The sequence below is a fragment of the Motacilla alba genome, chromosome 14 (genome assembly GCF_015832195.1).
Source record: "Motacilla alba alba isolate MOTALB_02 chromosome 14, Motacilla_alba_V1.0_pri, whole genome shotgun sequence".
Taxonomy (NCBI): domain Eukaryota; kingdom Metazoa; phylum Chordata; class Aves; order Passeriformes; family Motacillidae; genus Motacilla; species Motacilla alba.
In genome coordinates, this window is record NC_052029.1 from 8,582,830 (window position 1) to 8,607,431 (window position 24,602).

General features: G+C 44.2%; 2 protein-coding genes across 5 annotated transcripts; both read right to left on the minus strand.

The window, feature by feature from the left end:
• Positions 1-3,389: 3,389 nt before the first annotated feature.
• COQ7 (coenzyme Q7, hydroxylase) lies at positions 3,390-7,485 on the minus strand. Of its 2 annotated transcripts, none has more exons than XM_038151740.1 (6): positions 7,368-7,485; positions 7,016-7,206; positions 6,489-6,603; positions 6,240-6,379; positions 4,620-4,688; positions 3,390-3,965 (listed from the first exon to the last, which is right to left on the minus strand). In XM_038151740.1, the coding sequence occupies exons 1-6, from the start codon at positions 7,435-7,437 to the stop codon at positions 3,888-3,890; spliced, it is 663 nt and encodes a 220-aa protein (XP_038007668.1). In that variant the 5' UTR covers positions 7,438-7,485; the 3' UTR covers positions 3,390-3,887. The 2 variants fall into 2 exon arrangements, with proteins under 2 accessions (XP_038007668.1, XP_038007667.1); XM_038151739.1 differs by having other exon boundaries at positions 6,240-6,415.
• A 488-nt stretch (positions 7,486-7,973) lies between these two features.
• Positions 7,974-22,933, minus strand: TMC7 (transmembrane channel like 7). Of its 3 annotated transcripts, XR_005258703.1 has the most exons (17): positions 22,778-22,933; positions 22,372-22,612; positions 20,083-20,231; positions 19,567-19,734; positions 19,305-19,390; positions 18,640-18,785; positions 17,953-18,100; positions 16,346-16,516; positions 14,671-14,828; positions 13,705-13,822; positions 12,983-13,080; positions 12,482-12,665; positions 11,540-11,670; positions 11,115-11,270; positions 10,271-10,349; positions 8,957-9,131; positions 7,974-8,314 (listed from the first exon to the last, which is right to left on the minus strand). XR_005258703.1 is itself a non-coding variant. In XM_038151751.1 (16 exons), the coding sequence occupies exons 1-16, from the start codon at positions 22,827-22,829 to the stop codon at positions 9,121-9,123; spliced, it is 2,091 nt and encodes a 696-aa protein (XP_038007679.1). In that variant the 5' UTR covers positions 22,830-22,933; the 3' UTR covers positions 7,974-9,120. The 3 variants fall into 3 exon arrangements, 2 of the variants coding, with proteins under 2 accessions (XP_038007679.1, XP_038007678.1); XM_038151751.1 differs by having other exon boundaries at positions 7,974-9,126; XM_038151750.1 differs by having other exon boundaries at positions 7,974-9,131.
• Between the last annotated feature and the right edge of the window lie 1,669 nt (positions 22,934-24,602).

Here is a 24,602-nt window from a genome sequence, read left to right on the forward strand (position 1 = left end):
TCCCAAGCTAAAAAATATGTGCAGAATTCAATGCAAGTGACATGCCACAACTTCAAAGGTAGTGACAAAAAATGACAGCCATTTGAAATTATGTCTTCCCTAAAGTCAAGTTACAAGGCAGATGCATATAGATTAAATAACTCCTGTAATACTAAGAACAAATAGAGATGTACAAACCATGTCATCCCCAGCACAGGGACTGTATGGCACATTCTCAGCTGATCACAAGCCTAGCTCTGTTTGCTCAAGTGAGCCAAACAGATTTACTCCAGACAAAAATGAAGCCCAACCCAGACAATGATTTAGCTGTCTGCCAAACAATCCTATGAGTCTCATTTTACATAATTTGCATCATAAATCACAGAATCATAGAGTGGGTTGGGCTGGGTAGGGTGGGACCTTAGCTCACCTCATTCCACAGCCCTCTGCTGCGGGAAGGGACACCTTTCACTAGCCCTGTCCAACCTGGCCTTGGACACTCCCAGGGATGGGGCAGCCACAGCTTCTCTGGAAACCCGTGCCAGGCCCTCACCACCCTCACAGAGAAGAATTTCTTTCTTCTATCTAATCTAAACCTGCCCTCTATCAGCATAAAGCCATAAACCCTTGTCCTATCACTACATGCCCTTGACAAAAGTCCATTCAGCTTGTGTCAGCATCACCTCGTTAATCCCAGGCACGGGGATTTGATTTCTCCCTGGAACGTGTCCTGGCACAGCCAGAGCTGCACGTTGAAGGCATCACACATGCAGCTCTGCAGTGCCCACAGCCCTGCAGAGATCTGCTCCAGGAACAGCCCCAGAGCTCAGCACAGGGACTGCACCATCTGTCACTGCCCTCCCAGCTCCAGCAGAGGCTACCTTGACCTCTGACTCAGAGCAGCTTTGGAGAACAGGGGCCGGCTTGTCCCCAGCACTGCCTGCAGAAGAAACCAGCAAGAGGTGAGATGCTGTTCACAGAGCAGGTAACAGCCCTCGAGCCCTGCACACACGCAGATGGGGACCTGTGCTCCTCCTCACTGAGACACACAGCTGCTTCTGCAGGAGAAAACTGGGATCAAGCCCTGGCTTATCACATGAGCTCACTACTATGAGGGGAAGGATTTCATCCCACCGTATATTATAAAACCCAAATTATGTGTGTATTTTATCATTTACAAGGAAGCCACAGGACTCAAAGGCATGGTGAAGACCCAGTCATCTTCCCCATTCCCTGTTCTGAAAATGCAGCATTTCACAGCCTTTCTCTGATCCAAGCTCCCCTTCCTCTGTCAACACGACCAGAGTTCATTGAGGATTACTATGATAACAGACTTGAACAAGCCATATACTTTGGCCTCTGCCTGCTATTAACCCCTGCTGGGATGGCTGGTATTACTCAGCTGAGTTCTGCCTCAACATAAAATAGTAACTACAGCCTTATAGCAGCTGTACAATAGAGCTGTACAGCACTAAGCACCTCTTGTTCTTTTGTAACCTTTTAACACTTTTTTTAGTCTTTCAAAAGCTGAAACAGGTTTTTAAGCATAAGAAAAAGTCCCTTTTCCATGAGAAAAATGAAAAGCAACTCCATTTTCATGTAAAAGAACAACAAAAAAAGAGTAAACTGCCAGTGAGCAGGAAAATGCACAAGCTTTGGAAGTGGCAGAACAGCCCACCCACACTTTAATGGATGGGTAGAAATCTGCTGCTCCATTAAAGAACGAGCAAATCCTGCTCAGGAGCATAAGGCAGATTTCATCTCAGTTCACATTTCATGCTTGCAGCTGGAGACAGTGTTACTGTCTGACACCCTTCTCAAATGTGCAGGATGTGTTCAGCTGCTGAGAACAAAGAACTCTCTATGAGCACTTTCAATTCCAGCAGATATGACCAAACACAGGCTCACATGGCAATTTCTTGGTATTTGATGTTCCCAGCTCTCAGCCAAATTAAATACATTTAACATGAGATTTGTCTCTTAAAATCTGTTGCCCCCAGTATGCAGTGTGTGATGGTCTCGGGGGCCACCCAAATCTTGGACAATCACATGAGCATGTCTCTGTCACAAGCCAATCCCACCGCTGCTGAACACCACAGATATCTTCAGAGAATCTCTGCAACCACAGCCATGGAGAATACAAGGCTTCAGCTGAGTACCAGCTCTCTTGAAAACCCCCACAGACACCTTGTTCAGCTTTCAACCCTGATGTAATGGCCAAGAGACCAGGAACTGTCCGGCTCAGTTTCCAGTTTATGTCACAAGACCACTGTATGTATGGGCGTGCAGTTTTGAGTGAAAATACACCAGGCCCTGCCCTCCCTCCCCTGCAATAATGGACTTATAGAAGATGTCATCCCATGCTGAAAGACTTTACAATGGACTATTCATCAAGCAATCTTTTTTTCTTCTTCTACTCAATTATTAAAGCCTGTGACTTACACAACTGCACTGCACAAGCTTCCAGCACCACTTGTTACCCCTTTAACCACTTCAGCTAATCATTATTTTTGCTGATTCCTCTCTCCTACAAATTACCTGGGCATTTTCCACATGCATATTGAATACTTAAGAGAAATTAAGGCAAGAAATCTGCTGGATGTAAGGTTTGTTCAATAAATGGTCAAATTAGGGAAGATATTGCATTAGTGTAATAGGATGGACCTTTAGTAAACACACTGCTCACAACTGTGTGGGGCTGAGCCAGTAAAGTGAGACTCCCTCAGAGTTATCTTCTGATTCTGCAGTCTCTGAGAACCTGTGCTGTAGCTTTGAGTTCCTCGAGTCACGTTATTCCAAACCAGTCACAGACAGAGAACCAAATGCTACTTTGATTGAACAAAGTAAATAACATCAGTGGCTTGAGTCTAACAAGGTGACACTTGCAGCAGTTTGAGAGGTATTAATTTTAAAGAACATACAAAGTGACAGTCATAACAAAATCACACAGAACAGGAATTTCTCTGTATTAAGATTTAACCTTCTGCCTAAGCTCCTTCACCAAAAAAGGGTAAATAATCCTCTTTAGAAGCCTTTAATGTCAAATTACACACCAATCAGTACCTACAAACACTAACAGAGCTACTAAAAAAGGCAAGCTCAGATGTACCTGGATTAAATGTTGTCTGAAGCAAAGTAAGATAAGCTTGAAAGCTCTAATAGAATATTGAATGCAATTTCACAGTGCTCCAAGTTGCTCTCTCCACCTGCTTTATGAAAGGGATCAATTCCTTACATGCTCAGGTAAAAAAAACCCTGTAAACCAAACAAACCCAAGAAAATACCAAAAAAACCAACAAAAAATCCTCACCACTACAAAAAAAAATATAGTAAAATTCTACTTAAAGAATTTGGAACTGTGCCTGAAAAAAGGCCCACCCCAAAACACACAGAAGTCTTTTAAGTAAAACTGGTCTTATAATACCAATTTTTATTCAAGATGGACGGAAAAGAAATACTTCCTATTACCTCACTCACCCTGGAAACACAAAAAATATTATTCTTGGTCTGTATTAACTATTTTAAAATGAGCTGCTCCAGCTTATTTCAAGTACACACAAATTTGAAGGCAACAGAGAATGTATTTGTCATTTTTATGGGTGTGCATCCATACACAAATATTGTATACATAAACCATGTATATACATTTTGTGCTGCCACCTTGTGAACAGTCTCTGAATAGGGAGGTTTAGTTCACACGACTCAATTCTGCCACCTTTATCCACATTTAGCTCAACTGACTTTAATACAGATACTTTTAAAATAGGGATTCAATGTGACAAAGAATGGCTGAATCAAGTGCTTAGTGCAGAAAAATTTAAAAGGCTGAATAAAATAGCTGAGTCTTCCACGATTTCCATATGCTTTTGTGTCACAGTTTATTGCCACAGCTATTATGAAAAATATAACTAAATTCTTTCTGATAAAAATATCGCAGCTTTGCATCCAAGTTGTATGGCTGTCTTCAAAACAGAATAAGCTGGTGTCTGCAAAAAGAATAGAAGATTAAATTCATCTACTGAAGAGTTTTGCTTGAACCAGATTGTGATAATGAAGAGTAAGCAGTATTAAAAAAAATCAAAAACACACACATGCCAAGAAAACCCCACGTGTGTTTGCAGTCTAATCTACCTAGAAAAAACTAAATTAAAATTTATCAACTTTTCAGAATATTCCCATTTCTCCACAAATATAAGTCAAGAGAAAAAATAGGGGAGAAGTCACATATTCCCCATACAGGATCCAAGGGAGCACAGAATTTAGTTCAGTATTCCACACTTTCTAATAAGATGATGCCTCCAGTTCCCAGCACTTTATGAATAGCATTTATTATCCTTATCTTCAAAAATATTTAATTTAAACTGAAATTAAAAGAAAATCTAAAAATTTGCAGAGGACACCTCTTAGGAAAAAAATCAGAACACTTTAACACTTGACATTTATTCCAACAGATTAGTTCTGTTCTAGAAAAATGAAAGTTATAACATGCAGGACATTCTTATATGTATCTTTGGGAAAGAATATCAAGAGCTTTATTTTCTGCTTCTCAAAGAACCACATCCCAATCTCTAAGTAAGGATGGAAAAAGCAGCACATCCCCATCCTCACAGACAGCATCAGTTAGTGAACATTCTACTCACAGCTTCTGCATCGTGCTCAAGCCCAATGTCGTGGTGCTCCTGCTCCTCATCCCGGAACTGCTTTATGACCTGTAAAACCAGCAGCTCCTGAGCCTGCTTTGCAGAGAAGCCGAGGCTGCCAGGACACAAAACTAGATGCTGTTGTCCATTGTGTGCACCATGGCAAGCCAGGGTCTCTCAAAAACCTCTCAAAGATCTGCACCTCCAATTCAGCCAGGAGGGCATTATTTACAGCATTCCCCTAACCTGAAGTTCTGCTGGTGGTCTCCAAAGAAGCCTTTAAGTTCAAGCTGTTCTTTAATTAATACATCAGTATTTTTTCACTGTTTCAAAAAAACCTATAGCCATAGTAGCTTTTAAGACTGACTAGTTTCATACACCCACATTATTCTGACAATTTGAATAAAGGAATTAAGCTCACTGCTTGCCAACCAGTGAGGGTGCTCCCCTGTAAGCTAACCAGGTTTTTTTGTCCATTCTAGCATACTCTAAAGAACAATTGTTTGTGTTCTAATTTTTCAGCTGGGACAAAAAGGATTTTTTTAGAGGATTTTCTCCTGAGATGCCTGCAGATGACCAGGATTGCTTAATGAAGAGCTCAGCACTTACAGACACCTGGGCACCGTCCCTGCCCAACAGGTTTGCATTGCTTTTGCTGTCCCTCCTGCTTCTCCTCATACTGGCACTGTGAGTAAACCCACTGCCTGGATTTTTCTCTTTACTTCCTGCCATCTCTATCTCTTTCACGGTATCATTATCTTCAGGGGTGGCATTTCCCTGGTGCACCTCAGCACGACCCTGGTTACTTCAGAGACAATTTCTGTAACAATAGGATACACTGGAATAATCAGATTTTGCTACATGTTACCCTGTGCACAACTGAACACACCGGTAGCCAGCGAGGCTGGAAATGAACCAGTCCCGCCTGCTGCTGTGGAAACAGCTCAATCTGCCACAACCACCTCACCTTACAGGAATGTGTCCCACTTTGATACCTAAAATGCTTGGGGAGTTATTTTCTCACAGAGCTGACAAACATCAGCTCCTTCCACTCTGAGAGCATCCAGGGCTAGAACATGAACATGCTGGCTGGGCTGGCAGCAGTGCCAGGAGGGCAAACCCCACCCTGGGGTGTATCAAACACAGCAAGGGCAGAGGGGCTGCAGGGGGTCACCTCCAGCTCACCCTGAGCACTGTGTGTAGCTCTGGGCCCTACAGGTTAAGGAGCATGTGAAGGTACTTGAAATGCCTTCAGAGGAGGGCAACACAGCTACTGTGCAATCAATATTTCCTCCTTTTGTTTCCTCTCTAGACCCTCCCTTTCAATTAAAATTGATCAAAGTTAAAGCATAATTCTCCTGCTTGAAAAGGAATCACTGCATTACTGAAAGCATGCTGAAGATAATCCAATGTGTGTTTTAATTTTGGTGCTTGATCAATTCAGTGCTGCTGAAGGAAAAAGCATCCTTTTATTTAATAGTTTCTGTTGACTTCAGCATTCTAAGTGACAGAACAAAAAGATGCGCTGTAAATTCTAAAAGCTTGTTATTTTTAAAAGACTAAATCACATCAGATAGTTCAATCAGTTTGTTAAACAACTTTTAAGTCATGGTGAAATACCTGCAATAGTTCTTTGTACTTTTCTGGATCCTCCTCTATGAGAGTTCGGATCTGGTTGTTGTAGTGCTCTGATATACTCTCCTCCACAGCCACTGTGCAAGCCATTGCACCCTTCTTTCCCAGCAAAGCACTTCCAGCCCCTGGGATTGGGACCAGACACATGAATACAATGAAATCTGAAGCAAAACAAATAATTCAACACAACTGAAGACCTCACAAAAGAACAATAACAGTAATTATCCAACTCACCTAAAACAAAACCTGCTACGTTCCAGAAAGGCAGTAAAACAGTAGGTCGAACTCTATATGCAACCATGAGCTCATTGAACTTTTTCAGGTGGTCTTTTTCTTGATTCCACATTTGCTGCAAAAGAGCCAGATCACAGAGAAGCGTAAAACCACAAGAGGTAAACATTTCCAGTAAACTAATAGAAGCCAAAACAGCTCAGGCACATATGCTGTGATAGCTGAGGCAATCCTGCAACATCAGAGAGAAGAAATGGTGGAGAAAGGCAGGTGCAGATCGTTATAAAATGGACAGAGAGGATAGTTATAAGAAGGTAACATAAAAACATTTGCAAAACAATACAACACTACAGCAACTGCAGCATCAGTAACTCCCTTACCAAGTACTCCCACACTCTTTATAAACCCACACGTTTGGAAGTGCTCAGAAAAAACTGGACAATAATTTTGCCATGGAGGCTACGATCTTTCACCACCCCCCGGCCGCTGTTACCCACACGCAAACGAAGCCGAGGCACGGGATCGCTCACCTGGATGACGGGCCCCACGCTCGACCTGCCCAGCACGGCCATTTGCCCCGCGTAGATGCGGTTCGCCCCGTACTCCCCCGCATGGTCCACGCGGATGATGCGGTCTATGACGGGCTTGTTGATGCCCTCCAGCGCCACCCGCGTGCTGCACGGCCTGAGGGCGGCCCCTGCGCCGGGCACGGCCCGCGCACCTGCCGGAGAGACAAAGGTGACGCGAGCCCCGCCGCCGCCCGCTCCCCGTCCGGGACGGGCGGGTGGACGCGCCCACCCGCGGAGCCGAACGGCCTGAGGCGGCGCCGGGAGGCGGCGCGGGGGCCTGAGGGGCGGGCAGGGAGCGGAGCCGAGCCCGTACCGGGCCCGCAGCGGAGGGGCCGGCGCTGCAGCAGCGAGCACCGCAGGGCCGGGGCCGCGGCCGCCGCCATCGCGCTGAACGCCACGTCATCACCGCGCGACACCGATTGGCTCCGCGCAGCCACCGCACTGGACAGCGCAGCTGTCAATCCAAGCCCGCGGCATGGTTGCCATGGGAACAAGGAGTAGACTCCCTAGCGGGCGGGCGGGAGCGGCGCTGAGGGCGGGGCGGGAGCGGCGCTGAGGGCGGGCTGAAGCGCTGAGGGCGGGCGGGAGCGGCGCTGAGGGCGGGCTGAAGCGCTGAGGGCGGGCGGGAGCGGCGCTGAGGGCGGGCTGAAGCGCTGAGGGCGGGCGGGAGCAAGCGCTGAGGGCGGGCTGAAGCGCTGAGGGCGGGCTGAAGCGCTGAGGGCGGGCTGAAGCCGGGCTGAAGCGGCGCTGAGGGCGGGCTGAAGCCGTGCTGAAGCGGTGTTGAAGCGCTGAGGGCGGGCGGGAGCGGCGCTGAGGGCGGGGCGGGAGCGGCGCTGAGGGCGGGCTGAAGCCGGGCTGAAGCGCTGAGGGCGGGCTGAAGCGGCCCCCACAGGCGCAGCGAGCGAACGGCGGCAGGCGGTATGGTAAAATAAATAGCGTTTATTGAACGGTCATTCCGTTAAAATGAGCACAGAAAAGATTCAAAAACATATTAAAAGGCTAGTGTCTCGCATTAACTAAGAGCGGACTAATGCAGATTTCAACCAATAAACGCGGTTTTGTACAAGAATTCCTTAATCACAATCTTTAAATAAAGGACTGGGTTAGTAGCCTACAGGGTTCTCTGAGACACATGGTCCCAGCAGTTCAGGTAAGACAGAGAAAATGAGAAATTAAGCGGTACTCACACACAGTATTGCCGACCAATAATTTAACTCTGAAATATTCACATTTTAGAATACATAGGCCAGTAGTCAAGATCTTCATGCAAGAATAAAACACAAATAATAATGACTTAAAATGTTAAAAAAAAACCCAACAAAACAAACAAAAAGGCCCCCCCACAGCAGCAAGGCTGGTGCTCCAGCAGTGCTGTGCCTGCTGGCTTCTTCCTACACCAAGTGTTTATTCAGAGCTCTTTTATCAGCTTTTTTCTCTGAACCATTTTATGACGAGTTATCCAGTGTTTAACTGCTCTTTCTACTTCAGAGCAGCATAAATAGCAAACCCTCACTCTAAAAACATTTAGAAGACTGATTTCAATCCCATGCCATATTTTCTTTTCCTATGCACTATTTCAACATACTTCCATACAAACTTCTTTTTTTAAAACCAAAACAAATGAAAGGCATTGAAAACATATAAAACTATACCTCTTCCCTCTCTTGTGATTCTTACAGCATAATTTGTAAAAACGCTACAAAAATGTTTCAGTTCTGATCACATTTTACCCAAACTCCCTGAAAAAATAGGGATGTAACAAATCCCAACAACCCTGAAGCTGTATGAATGTTAGAGTATCCTTTTTTGAACAGCTCTAACACAGTGTAAATCAGCTGTGAATCAGAATTTTCAAGTTTTGGAAACGTTAAGCCCCAGACCACAAGCACCCATCACACAGACCACGGTCCCACGGTGCCAGTCAGCTGCTCGGGTTTCAGAAGCTGCAAGTGCTTCTGCTGCTATCCTCTTGTTCTGGGAGTTTCAGGAAGTCAAGTTCTTTTGGCTTGTGTGGTTCTCAAGGCTACTTCTGAGCTTCTGTTATCTTTCTGATTAGGAACATCTTGTCACGACTGTCCTGCAAAGACAGAAGAACAAGAATGCTCCACATGAACAGCGTGAATACAAGTCATCTACAACAGCTCATTTCTTCATGAGAAATAGGTACACTCACCCCACTGCACTCCCCCAGCACACTCTCAACTGCCTGAACAATTTCAAGCTTACAACGGCCTTGACTTCATTTATCTCACCTCAGTTACATATTAACAGTTCTGCACTGAGCCCAGTAAAAACATCTCACACACCTCAAAATTTAAAACCACGCTTCCAGGAAGTTGAACAAGAGCAAGTAAACAAAAATAAAAATCACAGATGGATTTTTAGAATTCCCAGCTGATTTGTGAATCCTTCAAAAAGCAGGAAGGCTTTTGTTCCTAAATCCCTCCCTCCTGAAAAAGCTCCCTCAGTAAGTGTTTTTCTGCACACAGGTTGTTAAATGCCATATCTGAAAGAAGCACATATCAAGAAATGAGCTATTCAATCAGAAAGTGAGAAGTCTCACTGCTGAGGCTGAGTTCTGACTCCAGCAGTTTGTCAGATCACAGCACATGAATGCTGCCAAACCTGGCAGAGGCTTTGGACGGCCACAAAGCAGCATTTCTGCACTGGCACCCTTCTCCAAAGGGCTGTGAGTGCTGGCTTGTTCCACTTTCAGTACCTGCTCAAGCACTTCTGGGCCTACACTCAAGAGCAAGACCAAAAAGATGCAGTAGGAATACAGGCCTGGAGGGAAGCGTGGGGACTTGGGTGCCTGTTTGTGAGGGCAGAGAAGGAAACAAGTGAAGTTGTGCAAGATGGTGGAGAGGACAGGAAACACAGGATTCAGGTTCTTTGGCAGAAAAAAAACAAGCAGGTAAGTGGATTTAAACATGGCAACAGATGAAAAACAGGGACACAGCTTCTCAGGGGCACATCTCTTCATGTGTGTTGCCTGATATAACCAGACCTTGTTGTAGTTGCAGCTGGCCCAAGAAAATCAACTCCACTGAGAAATTTAGTTATTTTTCCTGGGTAATTTGTAAAACATTCTTTACTGCCTGTTGCAAACACCAAATATCCAGGAGACTATGAAAACCGATACTCCTCTGCATGCCTCATTTCTGTACCCCTAAAGTTCTCTTTGTTGTGTGAGTAAAGTGTTGGGTCAGATCTTACCAAAACCAGTTGTTCTCTCAGCTGTTCAACCACTCGTTTGTGTGCTCGAGCCAAGGCAATAACATAGAACATAATGATGCTGTAAACAACAAACAAAAAGGGAGGACTTGAGACTTCCTAGGTATGTAATAACAAGCTCAGCTCAGGAGAACACATAAATGTGTGCTACACAGGAAGGGCTGGGTGGAGTCCTAAATAAGCCACATGGTCTTTCAAGCACAGAAGTTTTAGAAAGCATTAGGTAATAAGGCTCCAAAATTTGCAAACAGTTTACTTGAAATGAAATGCAAAAAACTCCATTTAAACTTAAGAGAAACATCCCTTTTTACTGGAAAACTGACCAGACCCTGGCACAGTGTTGTGGAGTCTCTGTATCTTTGGAGATACTGAAAATCTATCTGGATACAGTTCCTGCTCCACTTGACCCTGTTTTGAACAGGAGAATGGGTTAGACTCTCTACAGGTGACATCCAACCTTAAAAATTCTATGATTCTACACTGAATTTCACCTTACAGAATGACTGTTTTGGGAGTTTGGGAGTCTTGTTTTTCAGACTAGGGTTTGTGGACAGGAGTTGTGATCACAGGGCTTACAGTACCAATTTGCAGAGATTTACAGTTAACATTTTTGAGAAGGACATTGCTGAATATGGGATGTGCGAGAGGAAATGGAACAAAGCTGATGAGTGTGAACACATGGGCAAAGACATAAGGGCTGAGGATTCATATGGGTTTTGATGCTTTTGACTGCAAATGGAAAATCTGGGCTAATAGATGCTTGGTATGAGTTCAGTAAGCAAGAAAATGAAGCTGCATAAGGGAATCAAATCTCCACAGTACTCACCAAAGGATCACAAAAAAAGGCACTGCAAAGGCTTCTGATGCAATGCCAAAAAGGAACTGCTGCACACCTGTTGGAAACTGAAGTATTGTATCTGGAATAACTTCCCATGAGGTGTTAAAATTCCTGAACGGCCCACATGCCTTGGAAGAGGGGATACTGTCAAAGAAGCAGAACAGAAAGATGTTACACCAAAATGTAAAGATAAAATAATCCAGCACAAACCCAGCACCAGTTTGGTGATGCAGTAAAAGTGTCCTATGTCTATAAAAATGTAATTTTTGTTTATATGAACTAAGCTGTAAGTTTATGTGTTATACCCTATATATTTTATTCCATTACTCATTCTAAAGCTGTGTGTCTGCTTTTGCAGAACTGTCAAGCTTAGAACAAGTGCCAACTTCACAGAACTTAAAATCGACACTTACCGTGCTATGCTGACTCCCAGAGGGATAAAAGCCAAGATGAGCCCAATCAACAGCACCACCAGGAAGAAGAAGTTGGAACTTGATGCCCTTATAGGCCTCGCTGCAGGTTTGCGTGTGTGTATCAAAACAATCTGAAGAGGGAAGGTGAGTAAAACTGTTACCAGGACATCTATAGATATCCACCCAAATGTACTTCCCCCAGCAACTGAATTTTCCATTCTCAAACATGCCACCAGCCACCACACAACCACCTCCTTTGATATGTATGGGCTGAGAAGGGCTAAGGCAAGATTGCCTCACATTTTGGTATAAGTCAGTGTCTCCTAATGTGTGTAAGAATTTGATCCAAAGGATCTCACACACTTGCACAGAGTCAACTGACACAGCCATTTGGTACATGACCCATGGCACTGCTGTTGGCTCTGCTCTGCCACATCTTCACTGGATACATCCCTCTTGCAAGACCTTACTAAAGTAACAGCAAGAATTGGAGGCACAGAAGGAGCTGTGTGGTCACTGAGCAAAACTTCCTCAGAAATCACATGAACATCCAACCCAGCTTGGATTTTCCATTTTGCTCCAAAACTTTTAGCCGTTTTGCAAAATTTTGTTCAAGTTCTAAGCTGTGTTGCTAGTAAATAGATTACTGCAGGAAAGTCTTATAAACTAGCTTGTTACATATAAAGCTTTTCTTTTAAAAAAAGGCAAATTATTTGAAAATTAACAATTGAAATGTGGCTTTGCTTGATTTCAAAGCAAAACTCTACTGTCTGTTAAAAGCACAAAACCCTTCTTTAAATGGAATATCATTGGCTCATTCCATCCACTGCATCCACAGGTGGTTTTAGGGCTTTTTGTTGGTTTTAAATCACCTGCATATGCCTGCATTACAACCACCACAGAGATGTACTCAATTCTTTATCAAGCACATGCCCTCATTACCTTTTTAACATAAAAGATGATGAAGTATTTTATAGTTGCTATTGCAGGGAGAAGTGGTGAAAAAAAAGTTCCAATCCAGCAAATAGTCTGCCCGTAAATTATTTCCAGGACATTGTCAGAAATTTCAAATTCCTTATGTCCAAAACACTGAACAAGCTTGCAAGAGCAATGAGTAACTAACAACCTAAAACCAAAGAATACTGTTAGTCCTAAACTGAAGTTGTAGAATTTAGATGCATTCTAACACATTTGAAACACACACAACTTAGCATTTAAGCATTAGATAACATAACAGAAAAGGTCTGAAGAAAAAAGCTCTCAAATATCAAAACCTATACAGCCATCTGAATAGCAAACAGGTGCTCAAACCACCAGAAATATGTTTATGCTTTATTTTAAAACTAGTGATTTGATTAGCAATATGGGGAATTTAAAGCAGAAAAAAGAAAATCTGTTTGATATGTGATTTGTAAAAATATGCTCAAAAGCAGAGATACATACTTTCTGGGGAAGTCTGCAAACAGGGCCACAGCAAGAATTACAATAAAATCAAATATCATCAGTTTGTACATTTCTTGCCCAACATCAGATTCCCAGCACTATAAAAACAAGTCAGGAAAAACAAATTAGCAGTCTAAATAAACAAGTGGAAATTCTGTCTATGACTAAAGCAATAATCATCTCAGTTAACACCATGAAGGTTCTAACGCTATTAACTCCAATTTCTAAAATATTCAAGTGTATTAAAGTTCCCGTGCAAGCTTTTCACTTTTTTTTTTTTTTTGATTTTGGGGTTTTTCTGTGAGGTGGGGGGAGGGGGGGCAGTCTGGGTGTGTTTGGTTTGGTTTTGGTGGTTGGGTTTGTTTTTTTTTTGGGGGGGGGGGTGGTATTTTGAGGAAAACCCATTTGCCTTAATGCCACAAAAGGCAGTAGCACAATGTCTCCAAAACACAGCTACCTCAGACAATCCTCATGGTGGACAGAAAATCTGTGCTAAGGAATCATCTGCCACCGGACTAATTGTAATCAGAGTTTTAGACAAGCAAAGGATGTATGTGTAACAACTGTGCTGGTTTGCACTGAGCAGTGGGAATCAACACCAGGTGCAGCATGAACAGCAACCCCAGGGCTTCTACTGAACACTCCCAGACAAGCAACTCTCATGGAAAACAAATCTCCCTTCACAAGCTCAGATGATTAAACAGCAAGATAAATCTGCTTACAGGATAGAGTTTGTAATTGTATCCACAGGGCTTACACTTGTCACTGCCACAGCCGGAGATCTGACTCCACAGTGAGAACAAGAGAACGCCAATACTGGCCAACCGCACGAAGACACACCTGGAAGAAAGGCAAAACCTAACTCCAAATGTGCCAAAAAACAGCCATTTAACACTTGGCCTACCTTGTACAGGAGTCCAAGGAAGCCTTAAACACAGAAGGGTCATGCAGACCTTTAACAGGGCAGCCAGCCAGATAATAAACACATTTCTTTCCTTAGCAGTAAGTTAAAATTGCTTTTGACCTTCCCAGCTTTAGGCTACAGTCTCTTGTTTTTCTCAACAGCGTTCCTAGGTCAGCCATTTCAGCTGCAGATCTTGATGCTGCAATGGGTTGCAATTCCCTCAGGTACAGTTCTGTGTGCAGCATTTCCATTTCACGTAGCTTCAGGCCTTCTGAAGCACTTGGCCAAATCACAAATACAAAGCATGGACTTGCAGAGTTCAGGTGCTTAAACCCAGATCTTACTGCCTTGAGCTGCCAAACACCAGCTCTTACACTGAAGTATCTTTCCCCCCAAAACTTTAACTTCTGCCTTGAGCAAAGCTGTGCTTCAGTCACTGCTGTACACTCTTGCTCATTCAGGGAACTGCTGCTTGCAAAGCAGTGAACCCACAGCAGCCACAAGTTCTCTACTGACTATTTATTCAGGTTGAAGATGTCCAGACCACACAGCTAAATGGGACCAAGAAAAAAACTTGGAAACTGACTGAGATGATTTCACTGCACTGTCATCGAAACACATTGTTCCCAGATTTAAAGTTTCCAACTAAACATTGGCCAAACAATGCCTCCTTGGTTTCCAGTGCCAACTTCTCTGCTTCTTGATGTTTCAATGTTTACAATACATACAGCCTACCAAGAAAAAGTTGTTGAAACATCCAAGACCACAATAAAACCATATTTACCTCAAGAGTGTCAGCTTGATTTCAAAGGCTGGTGTATAGTCTTCAAATTTGATCAGAAATCCAAAGATCAGAGGACCAATGAAGTTGGCCAGCGTGATCACCATGGAAGGCAAATACTGCACTAAGAGATTAACCTGCGAGTTTGCATTGCCAATGTCCTGCAGGAGAAGAGATGAGACAAACACAATGCTTAGAGAAACACACCTTCCTGAGCGTGCTGTCTCCAGCTACACACCTGCCTGCCTTGCCCAGGACCCAGGCAGCATCTTTTGCTCCGTCTTCATCCTCCACTGACGTTTGCACCAGGCAATAGGAATCAACACCAGGTGTAACATGAATGGCAAACCCAGGGCTGATTCTGAATACCTCCAGACAAGCAAGTTTCTTGGAAAACAAATCTCTATCCTTTGTATGAGCCCGATCACTGCTATCTCTGCAGTTTGCTGCTACACACCCTTGCTTTCTCTTGCTCCATTTATCAGGAACTCCCTCCCCCTCCAGGTAAGAGTATTTCTGTGCTTCCTCAAAGCTTCCTCTTAAAGAGGTTCAACTCACTAAGGTTTGTGTCTGAGTGTTTCAGCACCAAGGCTACCAGGTTTTACAGCTCTTCCAAGTGCAGACACTTTTCAATTTATTCTTACTGATGCCAAGCAGCTCCCCTGATTTTCCTGCCATCCTGACAAGCACCTCTAACTGCTCATTAAGACAAGGTCAAGATAGCAACCCTTCTACTTAAAAGCCCACAGTAAATGAAGCTGTTCTTGAAGTTGTTCAGTGTTGTGCAGTTCTCTTCCTTGCCCTCAAACAATACCTTTGACACATAAACTAATTTAGCCCCCATTTCCTGCTTCTGTCCCTGCAATCCTGGCAGTTTACAGAAGTTCAGAATTAGGTCCACCATGAGCACAACCTTCCTTGTGAACAGCTAAGTCCAGCACACCAGGAACTTACACAGAGGAGAGAAAAATTGTGGTCCCCATTTCTACCAGACTAATCAAACCCTGGGGTCCTACAGAGAAGTCAATTACTTTTGTGAAGCTGTCACAACCAGAAGCTTGTCTGCTTTGTTCTGCTTCTGATACACTCTTTCCATCTGCTTCTCCTGCCAGAGGTGAAACCAACTCAACCTGATTCCTTCTGCTAGTGATGCAAGAGCCTTTGCTTCTGAAAACTGCTCTGTGATCAAAGCCTTCCTGTTTCCCCACACAGGGTAACTCAAGCCACAAGACAGATCACAATCTTCACTCTGCCTTCCCCTGAAGTACATTTTTGCAGTTGACAGCAAACCAGATCACGTGAAACTGATTATGATGAAGTTTGATTTAAGCAGGTCAGTTCTCCCAGCCAGTTCACTGTCCAGACCCAGCAGATCACAGTGAGGTGAGCACAGTTACAAGGGAAGGGTAGTGAGGGCTGCTCTTCTTGTCAGCTCCAAGGCACTCAACATTGAAGCCTCTGCAGCAATGGGAGACATTACTGGGAAGACTTTTTTGGCACATGGCCCTTGATCTTTCCTGCTGTCATCTACTAAAAAGATTGTAAGTCTGTAGAAAGCATTTTCAGATCCCTGCATGAAAGGTGCTATATTAAGATACTTGACTCTTTCACAATAGTTCCTCTTGCCGTAATCACCAGCCTTCACCATATCTGTCCTAGTGTCATTTCTTATACTCACATTGGAGTTTTCTTGAGAGAAGACAGTTACTCTATAAATTGAGTAAAAACATCCTGATAAAATGGCAATGACAGTTATATTTATAAATATTCTCAGAGAGTAGATGCGAAGCTTTTCTCCCATTTTCCTCTCAGCTATTTTTTGTTTCAGTTTTTCTTCCTGCAAGTCCATCTACAAAGAAAAGAAAAAAGAGATGCAGTTTTTTTGATGCAGCATACAACACTTAACACCATGTCTTCTACCCCTGAGAAGTGCAAATCTGTAGCCTGTTCTAGGAGAGTCACTCCAGTGCCTGCCCAAGCACACAGAACAGAGTGTCTTTTCTTTGACAAAACAGGTCCATGAAGGAATGGAAGCCCGTGTGTGCTCAGCCTCCTCGAGCTGAGGGCTCTGTAGCCAAAGACAAGTGTCCTGCAATCCTCTTGTCTCTGCTGTATCAGTAACACATTTCCTTGAGGACAGACAGTTTGCCTGTTTGTTGAGAGAGACTGATCTCAGCTTGAAACTAAACTCTGAAATGGGTAAACCAGTCACTCATCTCATTACTTCTGTAGGTAAGTAACCAGCCCTCATCACTATGGCTCAAAATTCCTTCCACTCTTTGTGAAGGAAAATGGGGATGGCACTGAAAGAAGAAAGTACAGTCTTGAGCAGCTTGTAATGTAAACTTGGTGTATTTGACCTTAACTGACATGAAAATACAGTATCTCCTGTGAAGGCAATTTAACCTGGGCAAACCCACGTAACCCCCAGATGAGTGCATTTTCTGAGGACTTATGTCCATCTAACAGTAATATTAAGGGGCTAGTTCTTCCAAGGTGTGTGTTCTGGAGGCAAAAGTGTAGCAAGTGAAGGAGGTTCTGATTCTATGATGAAAATAGATGACTGTGAACTTCACTAGAGCAGAAAGAAACTCACTGTAATTTACGAAATCTGTAATTACTGCTTTGTGGTTTCAAGTGGAAGCATCTTCTCAAAGGTAATTTTTTCACTACACAAATCTCTGCTTCCAGTGTTCAGAGAGCAAAAAGAAGGTTCTTATTTTACCAAAAAAGCATTTCAGATTCTTTTCAGAGCTTTATGATTTGGAAATCTATAGCTGCATCAGCATTTTGTATGTGCATGTGTGCCAAAGACACCTAGTGAGAATTTTTCAGTATCTTCTTACTGCAACAATACTGTCAAGCAGTACAACGAGCACCACCTGAATTTTATTTCTCCCCAAACTACTGCTTACTGCACTGCATGCTTAAACCCCAGAACACTCAAACTAATCCCTGCAGGGTTTTGCCTGCAGCTGGGACAGCTTTTCCTGTTGGACTATGCAGAAACTACGACAGGAAGCAGGACTGGAGTGTGAGGAAGAGGCAGATAAGAAAAGCAGCTAACAGGCTGGCGTTGGTCCAACAACATCCGTGCCAATCCCTCTCCCGCTGCATGACTCCAGCTACCTAGAAAGCATGCAAGAGGATGTGGGCTGCACCCCCAGAACAAGCAACTTCAATCCTTCTTAACTTTATTCCCTTATCAGCAAAATTGCACACATCTCTTTTTTAGCCATCTAAGCTGTATGAAACCATGATCACAAAAAGACAGAAGTTACTCACCTGGAGCTCATATTGCAAGCTGCGATGTTTCAGCCGGGCTGCATTTGGATCTGTAATGCAGAAGTCCCAGCCCGCAAAGACTTTGTTACAGTAACTCTGAAATGGATCTGCATCGTGCACTAAGTTGTGCTTAAAGCCTTCCACAGACCTAGAGAAAAATTTATGAGAAGATGTATTTTATGCATAGGAAAAACACACACAAACAACCTGGCTGATCAAAGACTAAATGACCCCATCCGTGAGCAAACTGTCACCTTTGCTTAGTACCAGCCAGTGTTTGGGACTCTGTCAGTGTGAGATTCTGCAGCAGCTGACCCTGACTGATACAGGTTATTCTCACCTGCACTGCACCACAGTCACACCTTCTCACCTCACCCAGGCCCAGCAAAGGAAATTGAGATGGCACAAATAAAACTCAATCAAAAACCCCTAAAAAATCCTCCAACAAATTCAGTATAGTCGGGGGGCTTTTACTTATAGGTATGCATACATATGAAAAATGGACACTTTAAATTGTTTTCTTTTTCCCAAGCACTCCAAAGGCTACTGTGGCACTGCATCCTCAGGCAAAAGACTCCCCATTTCCACACAAACAGCTCTAGAAAACAGTATGTTCCCTTCAAGAAGGAATACAATCTAAACTGTGCAACAACTAACAGTAAATAAACAACACCAACCAATCTTTACCTCTTTATTATCCAGAGGAAACTTAAGGCAAGGTAGGCAAATGTAGCCAGCAGGTATGCGAGTGGCAAATTGTACCTCATGATACTGATCCATACTGCATCTATTGAGTAATAGCCATAAAACAAACTTGTCACTTCAAGGAATCCCTGTGAAAATGAAGTTGAAATAGAATTTGTAACAGCAGCAACAACTGCCCCATAAAATCCAACACAGCATTAAGCAAGTAAATTTTGTAAATTTAAAATTAGGGCCCCCAGCAAGCTACAAGTCTGTAGCTTCTAAATACTGCCATTGCCTCTAGCAAACTGCAGTGCAGGCATTGTATGCTTAAAATCCCTCCCCTCTCCAATCAAAGAGCTGCAGGACACAGACACTGGGACCCTGCACAGAGAGCACAATAGGCAGTGTGCTCCAGAATAATAAGGGGCAGCAGCTGGGAGGAGAGGCACAGGCTGCAGCACGCGGCCAGCCAGGCCTTGTGGTTGCTCAGTAAAAGTCAGTTGAAAACTGCCCTTCTCAGAGATAACACACCCCAGTGATGCATATGCATTACCACTTTCCAAAATCATCAAAGCTTCATTCCACAAGTAATTTTTCTTTTTTTATTTTAAATGCTACATGAGACACTTAATTAAAAAAAACAAAACCCACAACTAATTACTTACAGTGCCACTGAGCAAATCTTTGAGGTAAGTATAGAAGTAAACAAGTCCCTTATTACCAGTAGGTTCATAAATTGCACAGATATCATCTGTCAAAAGAGAGGCATGAAAAGTCACTCAAATGGTAATGCCCACTGAACTACAAGATCATGTTAATTCAAACATGCCACACTCTTAAAAAAAGGCTTTCCTTTTTTTCTGGGAGGTGGAGAGGAAGCTGATGGAAAGGGGGAATGTTACAACAGCTGTACATAGAGATGTTTACCTGTGTTCTTTGGAGAAATGTAAGCAATGGTACTGTTGAATAGTCCATATTTAGAAATGATGGTGGGAAGAGTAACAAAACTGAACATCAGGATAAAAATTATAAAGTTCAGCAGGACCAGAAAGCGCAGGAAGGAGAAGTAGGACTGGATGCCAGTACCAAATTTCCCTGGGAAGAAAAGAAACATGTGCCAATAATTAAGATGATAAAACCATTGAAAATACAGAGAGAGCAGATTATAAAATCAGTTTCACTGAACCAAAGAAACATTGCTAAAGCTAGTTTAAAGTGCTACGGAGTTTTAGCAATATAACTGAAATGCAGGTTGGACGTATTAATAATTTTTTCCAATATAATTCCTTCTATCATATAATGGATTTTACATTCAGCAATAATAAGGAAGAAAGCCACTTCTTAAGCACATGTAGTTATATCTGAAACTATGCTCACACAGGTAAAACTGCCAATAACAGAAGCAACTTTCCAGAGGAGAAATGGACATCAGACAAGAAGTACCTTCTATGCTGTGAATATCATGTCGCCAAAGCACCAGGTAAGATGACAAGCCCTTGACCTCACTGAGTGCTTTTTTCAATGATTTACTGCTAGTTCTTTTCCACTTCTTCCATCTGGATAAACGTTCTGTTTCAGCCTGCTGAGAGGCCCTAAGAAGTCAGAAATAAAGCTACTGAGCACAAGATATAATTTTTCACTCCATGAAACAGGGCTTAGCAGGATGGAGCCTGCCCACAGCCTTCAGGGGAATATCCACAGACACACATTGCTCTCCCCATCTGATCTTGCTGGTAATGGCAACATCGACTTAATTCAAATAGGGCAAGCTGCCTCATGAAAAACACTCACCTCTCTTGGAGAAAAAACAAATAAACAAAGAAAAAAACCCCAACAAAACAAAACAAAATTGACAACAATAGCTTTTTGAAATATTTGCTGGAAAGTGCCAATTCAATGAATTTGAGAAAATATTATTTGCCAGCACCTCTGTGGATGCACTGTTCTAATAACAAGCTGCATACAAACACTGAGAATGTGCCACTGTCTGTAATTTTCAACCACTCACTTATGGATTTTCATACTATATGAATACATTTGCATTTTAAAAAATGCTGTCTGGTCAGCAACAGCATCAAGGAGAATTCTGAGTGGCTCAGAGTTTTTATTTTGTTGTTTCTTTTAAGAAACCTTAAAACCAGACAAAACTTCACAGAAACATAGCTTGAAAATGGACTTGTATGCAGCAAATTCTTTTCCAGCCTCTGATGCCACTGAAGAAGAGCAGCAGTTAGGTGAGTACCCATGAGGACATGATGCTGGGGTACCAAGGTTTCAGTTTTAAAAGACTTCCAGTCAACCCTACTCACGTGCCCAAGGGATGCACTGCCATGTGTTGCCTGTTTCCTCATAGCTCGAGCATTTTGGTAGGAAGTCAAATTAAACCTACACAAACAATCAATCAGGCAGCAGATGACCTCAGCTTTAAGAGCAAGTACAGCTCCTCTCAAGAGATTTCATTCTGTGGAAACTACAGGCTGCAGCTTGCAGTGTTTTAACTCCGCAGAACTGTCTGGCCCATGCTAGGTTTGCATTGTAAATAGAAGTGTGGGCTGCACATTCATCTGAGTTACAGAAGTTGAGTGTTCAGCTCTCAGGACGTTTGTGCCAAGCACTTTGTGTTGGCAGCTGCTGCACAAATGCAGATCACCAATCTGTAGAAGCGCCAGAAGCCCCACCAGAATCTCTCAGTGCTAACATGTGTAAACAAGCCTGGGACATTGCAACTCCACTCCTCCCTCCAGTTCCTTTTTCTTGAAGAGCTGAACTTTAGATACCCAACTTCAAATAAAAACTCAAGGTCTTGAGCACTTTCCTTTACCATGACCTAGATCTTGTACTGTTTCTTGTGTACAGGCTGTAGAGTTAAACTCCAGGGTCAGGCTGTTTGCCACTGCTCTTGCAATAGAGTAGCTCTTGTTCTCCCTGGAGTACCAGACTTTAATTGTACTTCCACCTCTCTTCTGGTTCATAACTAGGACTACAATGTACCTGATTTAAAGGTGCAGCTGTTGTCTGACAGTGCAAAACCACATCCTGTATCCTCTGTCCTCAAAGCTGCTTTAAGCCCAGCAGTGAGACATGAGACAACAAGCACTGCAATTCAGGCGGGGCAAAGCAAGGTCTTTGCAATCCCTCCCTCCAGGGGGTTACCACCCGGGGGGCAGGAACAGCCCACAGGAAAGAGTCATTTAAAAAGGAATGAGGCGGGGGGAGAAGATAAAAAGACGCAAAGGGCCTGGGAAGCTTCTTATCAACTGTACAGAGCCACAGCAGAGAGAGAGAGAGCACTGCATTGTGTAAGAGCAGCTAAGCAGACTCAAGAGCACCAGCACTCGCATAGCAGCGGGGGCGGGGGGGAGGTGTGTGTGTTCATGCTGATAACTCAGTGACCCTTGAAAGCACAAAACTCTGAGGAAAAAAATAAGTAACAAAAAAACCAAAACGGAAAACAGTGAGAAACGGGTTTGTTTGCTACAGGTAATGTTTGTTTGCCAGGTAATTGCCAGTTTTGACTAATTTCTTCCAATTCAACTTACTTCTGCCCCCTGTCAGCGACTCCCTCGTGCCAGCCAAGAACACTCGGGCACCCTTTTGCCAGAATCACACGCCACAGGGTGCAACAGATACAACCAAACCCAGATCTCCTTCACCCTTCCAGCGCACCTGGGCTGTGTTTAGTAAAAAGTCATTAAAAAAAACCAAACCAAGGAAGAAACGCGTAAAATTAACCTTGTTCTCCTCTTCTCTGCCATGCACATCGGCTGCTCTCTGGCGGGGCGCTCAGCCAGCTCTCTTGTCTCCGGCGGCTGCCCCCGGGCCGCATCGCCGCGGCTGCCGGCGGTGCCCGGCGGGGCCGGCCGGCGCTCCTGGGTGCCCCCGCGGCGCCTCCGCGCCGACTGGCAGCTGGGCAGCTCCTGCAGGAAATCCACAGGTGCGGCGCCGTGCGGCTCCTCGGCCAGGAGGGAGAGCCCTGCGAGGGAGAGACAGGCGCTGCGGGTCGGGGGTCGCGGCCCCGGGGCAGGCGAGGGCAGCGCCGCTGGCTGCGCTCCGCTCCCGCGCCGTGCCGTGCCTCCATCACGTCCCCTCCATCACGTCCCGGCCACCTGCCGCCGCCCCGCCTGCCCCGCGCCCTCACCGCCGCTGTCCCGCTGCCATCCCGGCGCCGCGGCGGCCCCCAGCCCGCTCATGCCTGCGGGGGAAGCCGGAGCCCCGCGCCGGCGCTGCCGTTTCCGGGCGCGGCGGGGCCGTGGGGCGGCGGCTGCCGGGAGCGGGGCTGGCGGGCGGGGTGAGGCCGCCCCGGGGCCGCCTTCCCCCGGCCCACGCCCGCCGGGGGCGCCCGCAGCCAACAGGATCGCAATTTGGGACTTCAGAGTCTTTCTGTTCCTCTTAGCCCAGGTTTGTTTTAGACTTCCCGTGGAGATAGACGTCAGGGTGTAAAGGCTCCTGCCATCAGCCCGTCCCCTCCGCTAGAAGGGGCTCATGCATCCCAGGTGCGGGGCTGGAGGTGTTCTGGCTGCTGGGCATCTCTCACCGACGTTTGCCTTGGAAATAAGTTTAGTTTCAATGTCTTCCGTCAGTATTAACTGCCCGTGCTGGTGCTGGGTGCTGTAAAAGCGTACCAACTCCGATACTTTTGTTAACTCTCATTAGGTCACAAGCGCCAACTCACAGCTTGCTCTGACTGGACGCAGTGGCGCAGGCTGCAGTGGAAACAACACAGCTTTACTCTTGAATGTGAAAACTTGGTGTGAACTGGAGCAAGTAAAGTCAGTAGATGCGGAACGTTTTTTCCCATCTGAGAGCGAGCGTGGGTTTTGTGTGAACTTGTAGTAAACGTCTCAGAGAAACTTATTTTTTGGAACAATTCTTGTCTTTTGTGTGAAAATAACAGCATGTGTGACAAAAGATATGAAACCTCCAGAAGTCTCAAAAGCCTTATGTGGAGGGGAAAAAAATATTTCTAGCCTTTCTTACTTTAGTCTACTGATAGCTAAAAGATAACCAGAGTTTTTTGAAGATTCTTCAAGCACTTCCTGCAGTAGTTTTAAAAATAAGTCATTTTTAGGCTTCAGAATGCTGAATCAGACACAAATGAACATGTTTCTTTTAGCTGTGTGTCATCAGATCAGGTATGTGATTTTCAAATTGCTTTGCTAGCAATAACCTATGTAGGTAATCTGTTTTCATAATAAAACCATAAAATGTTGCTGATAAAAATAAAAGTTCTCAAAGTAATTTAGATGTACGAGTTTGTAATCTGTGTTACCAGCAGAGGTGAAAGGTATATCTTCAGGGGAATTGTTGTGAAATACAGCGACATGGAATTAGAGCACAGCAACTTCCTTATTGCACTGAATGACTTAAAAAACCAACAGAGAAACACACTGTGGAGGTGTTCTTGCCTTCCTGTTGGCAGGTTTATCTTTGACAGTTGGACTTGATTATCTCAAAGGTATCTTCCAGCCTTGATGGTTCTATGATTCTATAACTAATATGGTTTTTTAGCTATTTTTGATGAGAACATATAACTTGCCCTCATCCTTCTATAAGTCACTCTGGAGTCCTATATCCTTTTTTCCCTTCTCCTCTTCAGAGATCTCAGAGAGATTTCAGAGATCAGGATGGTTTTTGCCAGGTGGGATGTTTTGTATAGCAAAGGCTGATGCTGTGAGCGTCAGCAGGATCGGGGTGTTGGTGACAGAGCTGGACACCTCAGTGATACACATTTGCACCGGTGATTGTGGTTCCTTGGTTGAGTGCCACGTTTCCTGGGATTCATTTGAACAACTCCCAGCTGATAATTCTGAAAATCTCAGGGGACGGAAAATAAAACCCCTCAGCAGCATTTCTGCAAAATCATTCAGTGTGGTTGAGCACTCATGCTGAGTGTGTGATTCATGTGCTGGGTAAGAATGTGCATTTGTACCCAATGTTACTGTGCCTTGAAACCACCCAAGCAT

Coding starts and splice junctions, on each gene's coding strand:
- TMC7 (XM_038151750.1), bottom strand. CDS start 22,829: ATGAGCGGGCTGGGGGCCGCCGCGGCGCCGGGATGGCAGCGGGACAGC. Junction 13,823..14,670: donor ATCAAGCTGACACTCTTGAG/GTAAATATGGTT, acceptor CCTTTCTTCCAG/GTGTGTCTTCGTGCGGTTGG. Junction 10,350..11,114: donor CCTTTTTTTGTGATCCTTTG/GTGAGTACTGTG, acceptor TGTTGTTTACAG/CATCATTATGTTCTATGTTA.
- COQ7 (XM_038151739.1), bottom strand. CDS start 7,437: ATGGCGGCGGCCGCGGCCCCGGCCCTGCGGTGCTCGCTGCTGCAGCGC. Junction 6,604..7,015: donor GCGTGGGGCCCGTCATCCAG/GTGAGCGATCCC, acceptor GCTCTTTTGCAG/CAAATGTGGAATCAAGAAAA. Junction 6,416..6,488: donor CGTAGCAGGTTTTGTTTTAG/GTGAGTTGGATA, acceptor GTTTTGCTTCAG/ATTTCATTGTATTCATGTGT.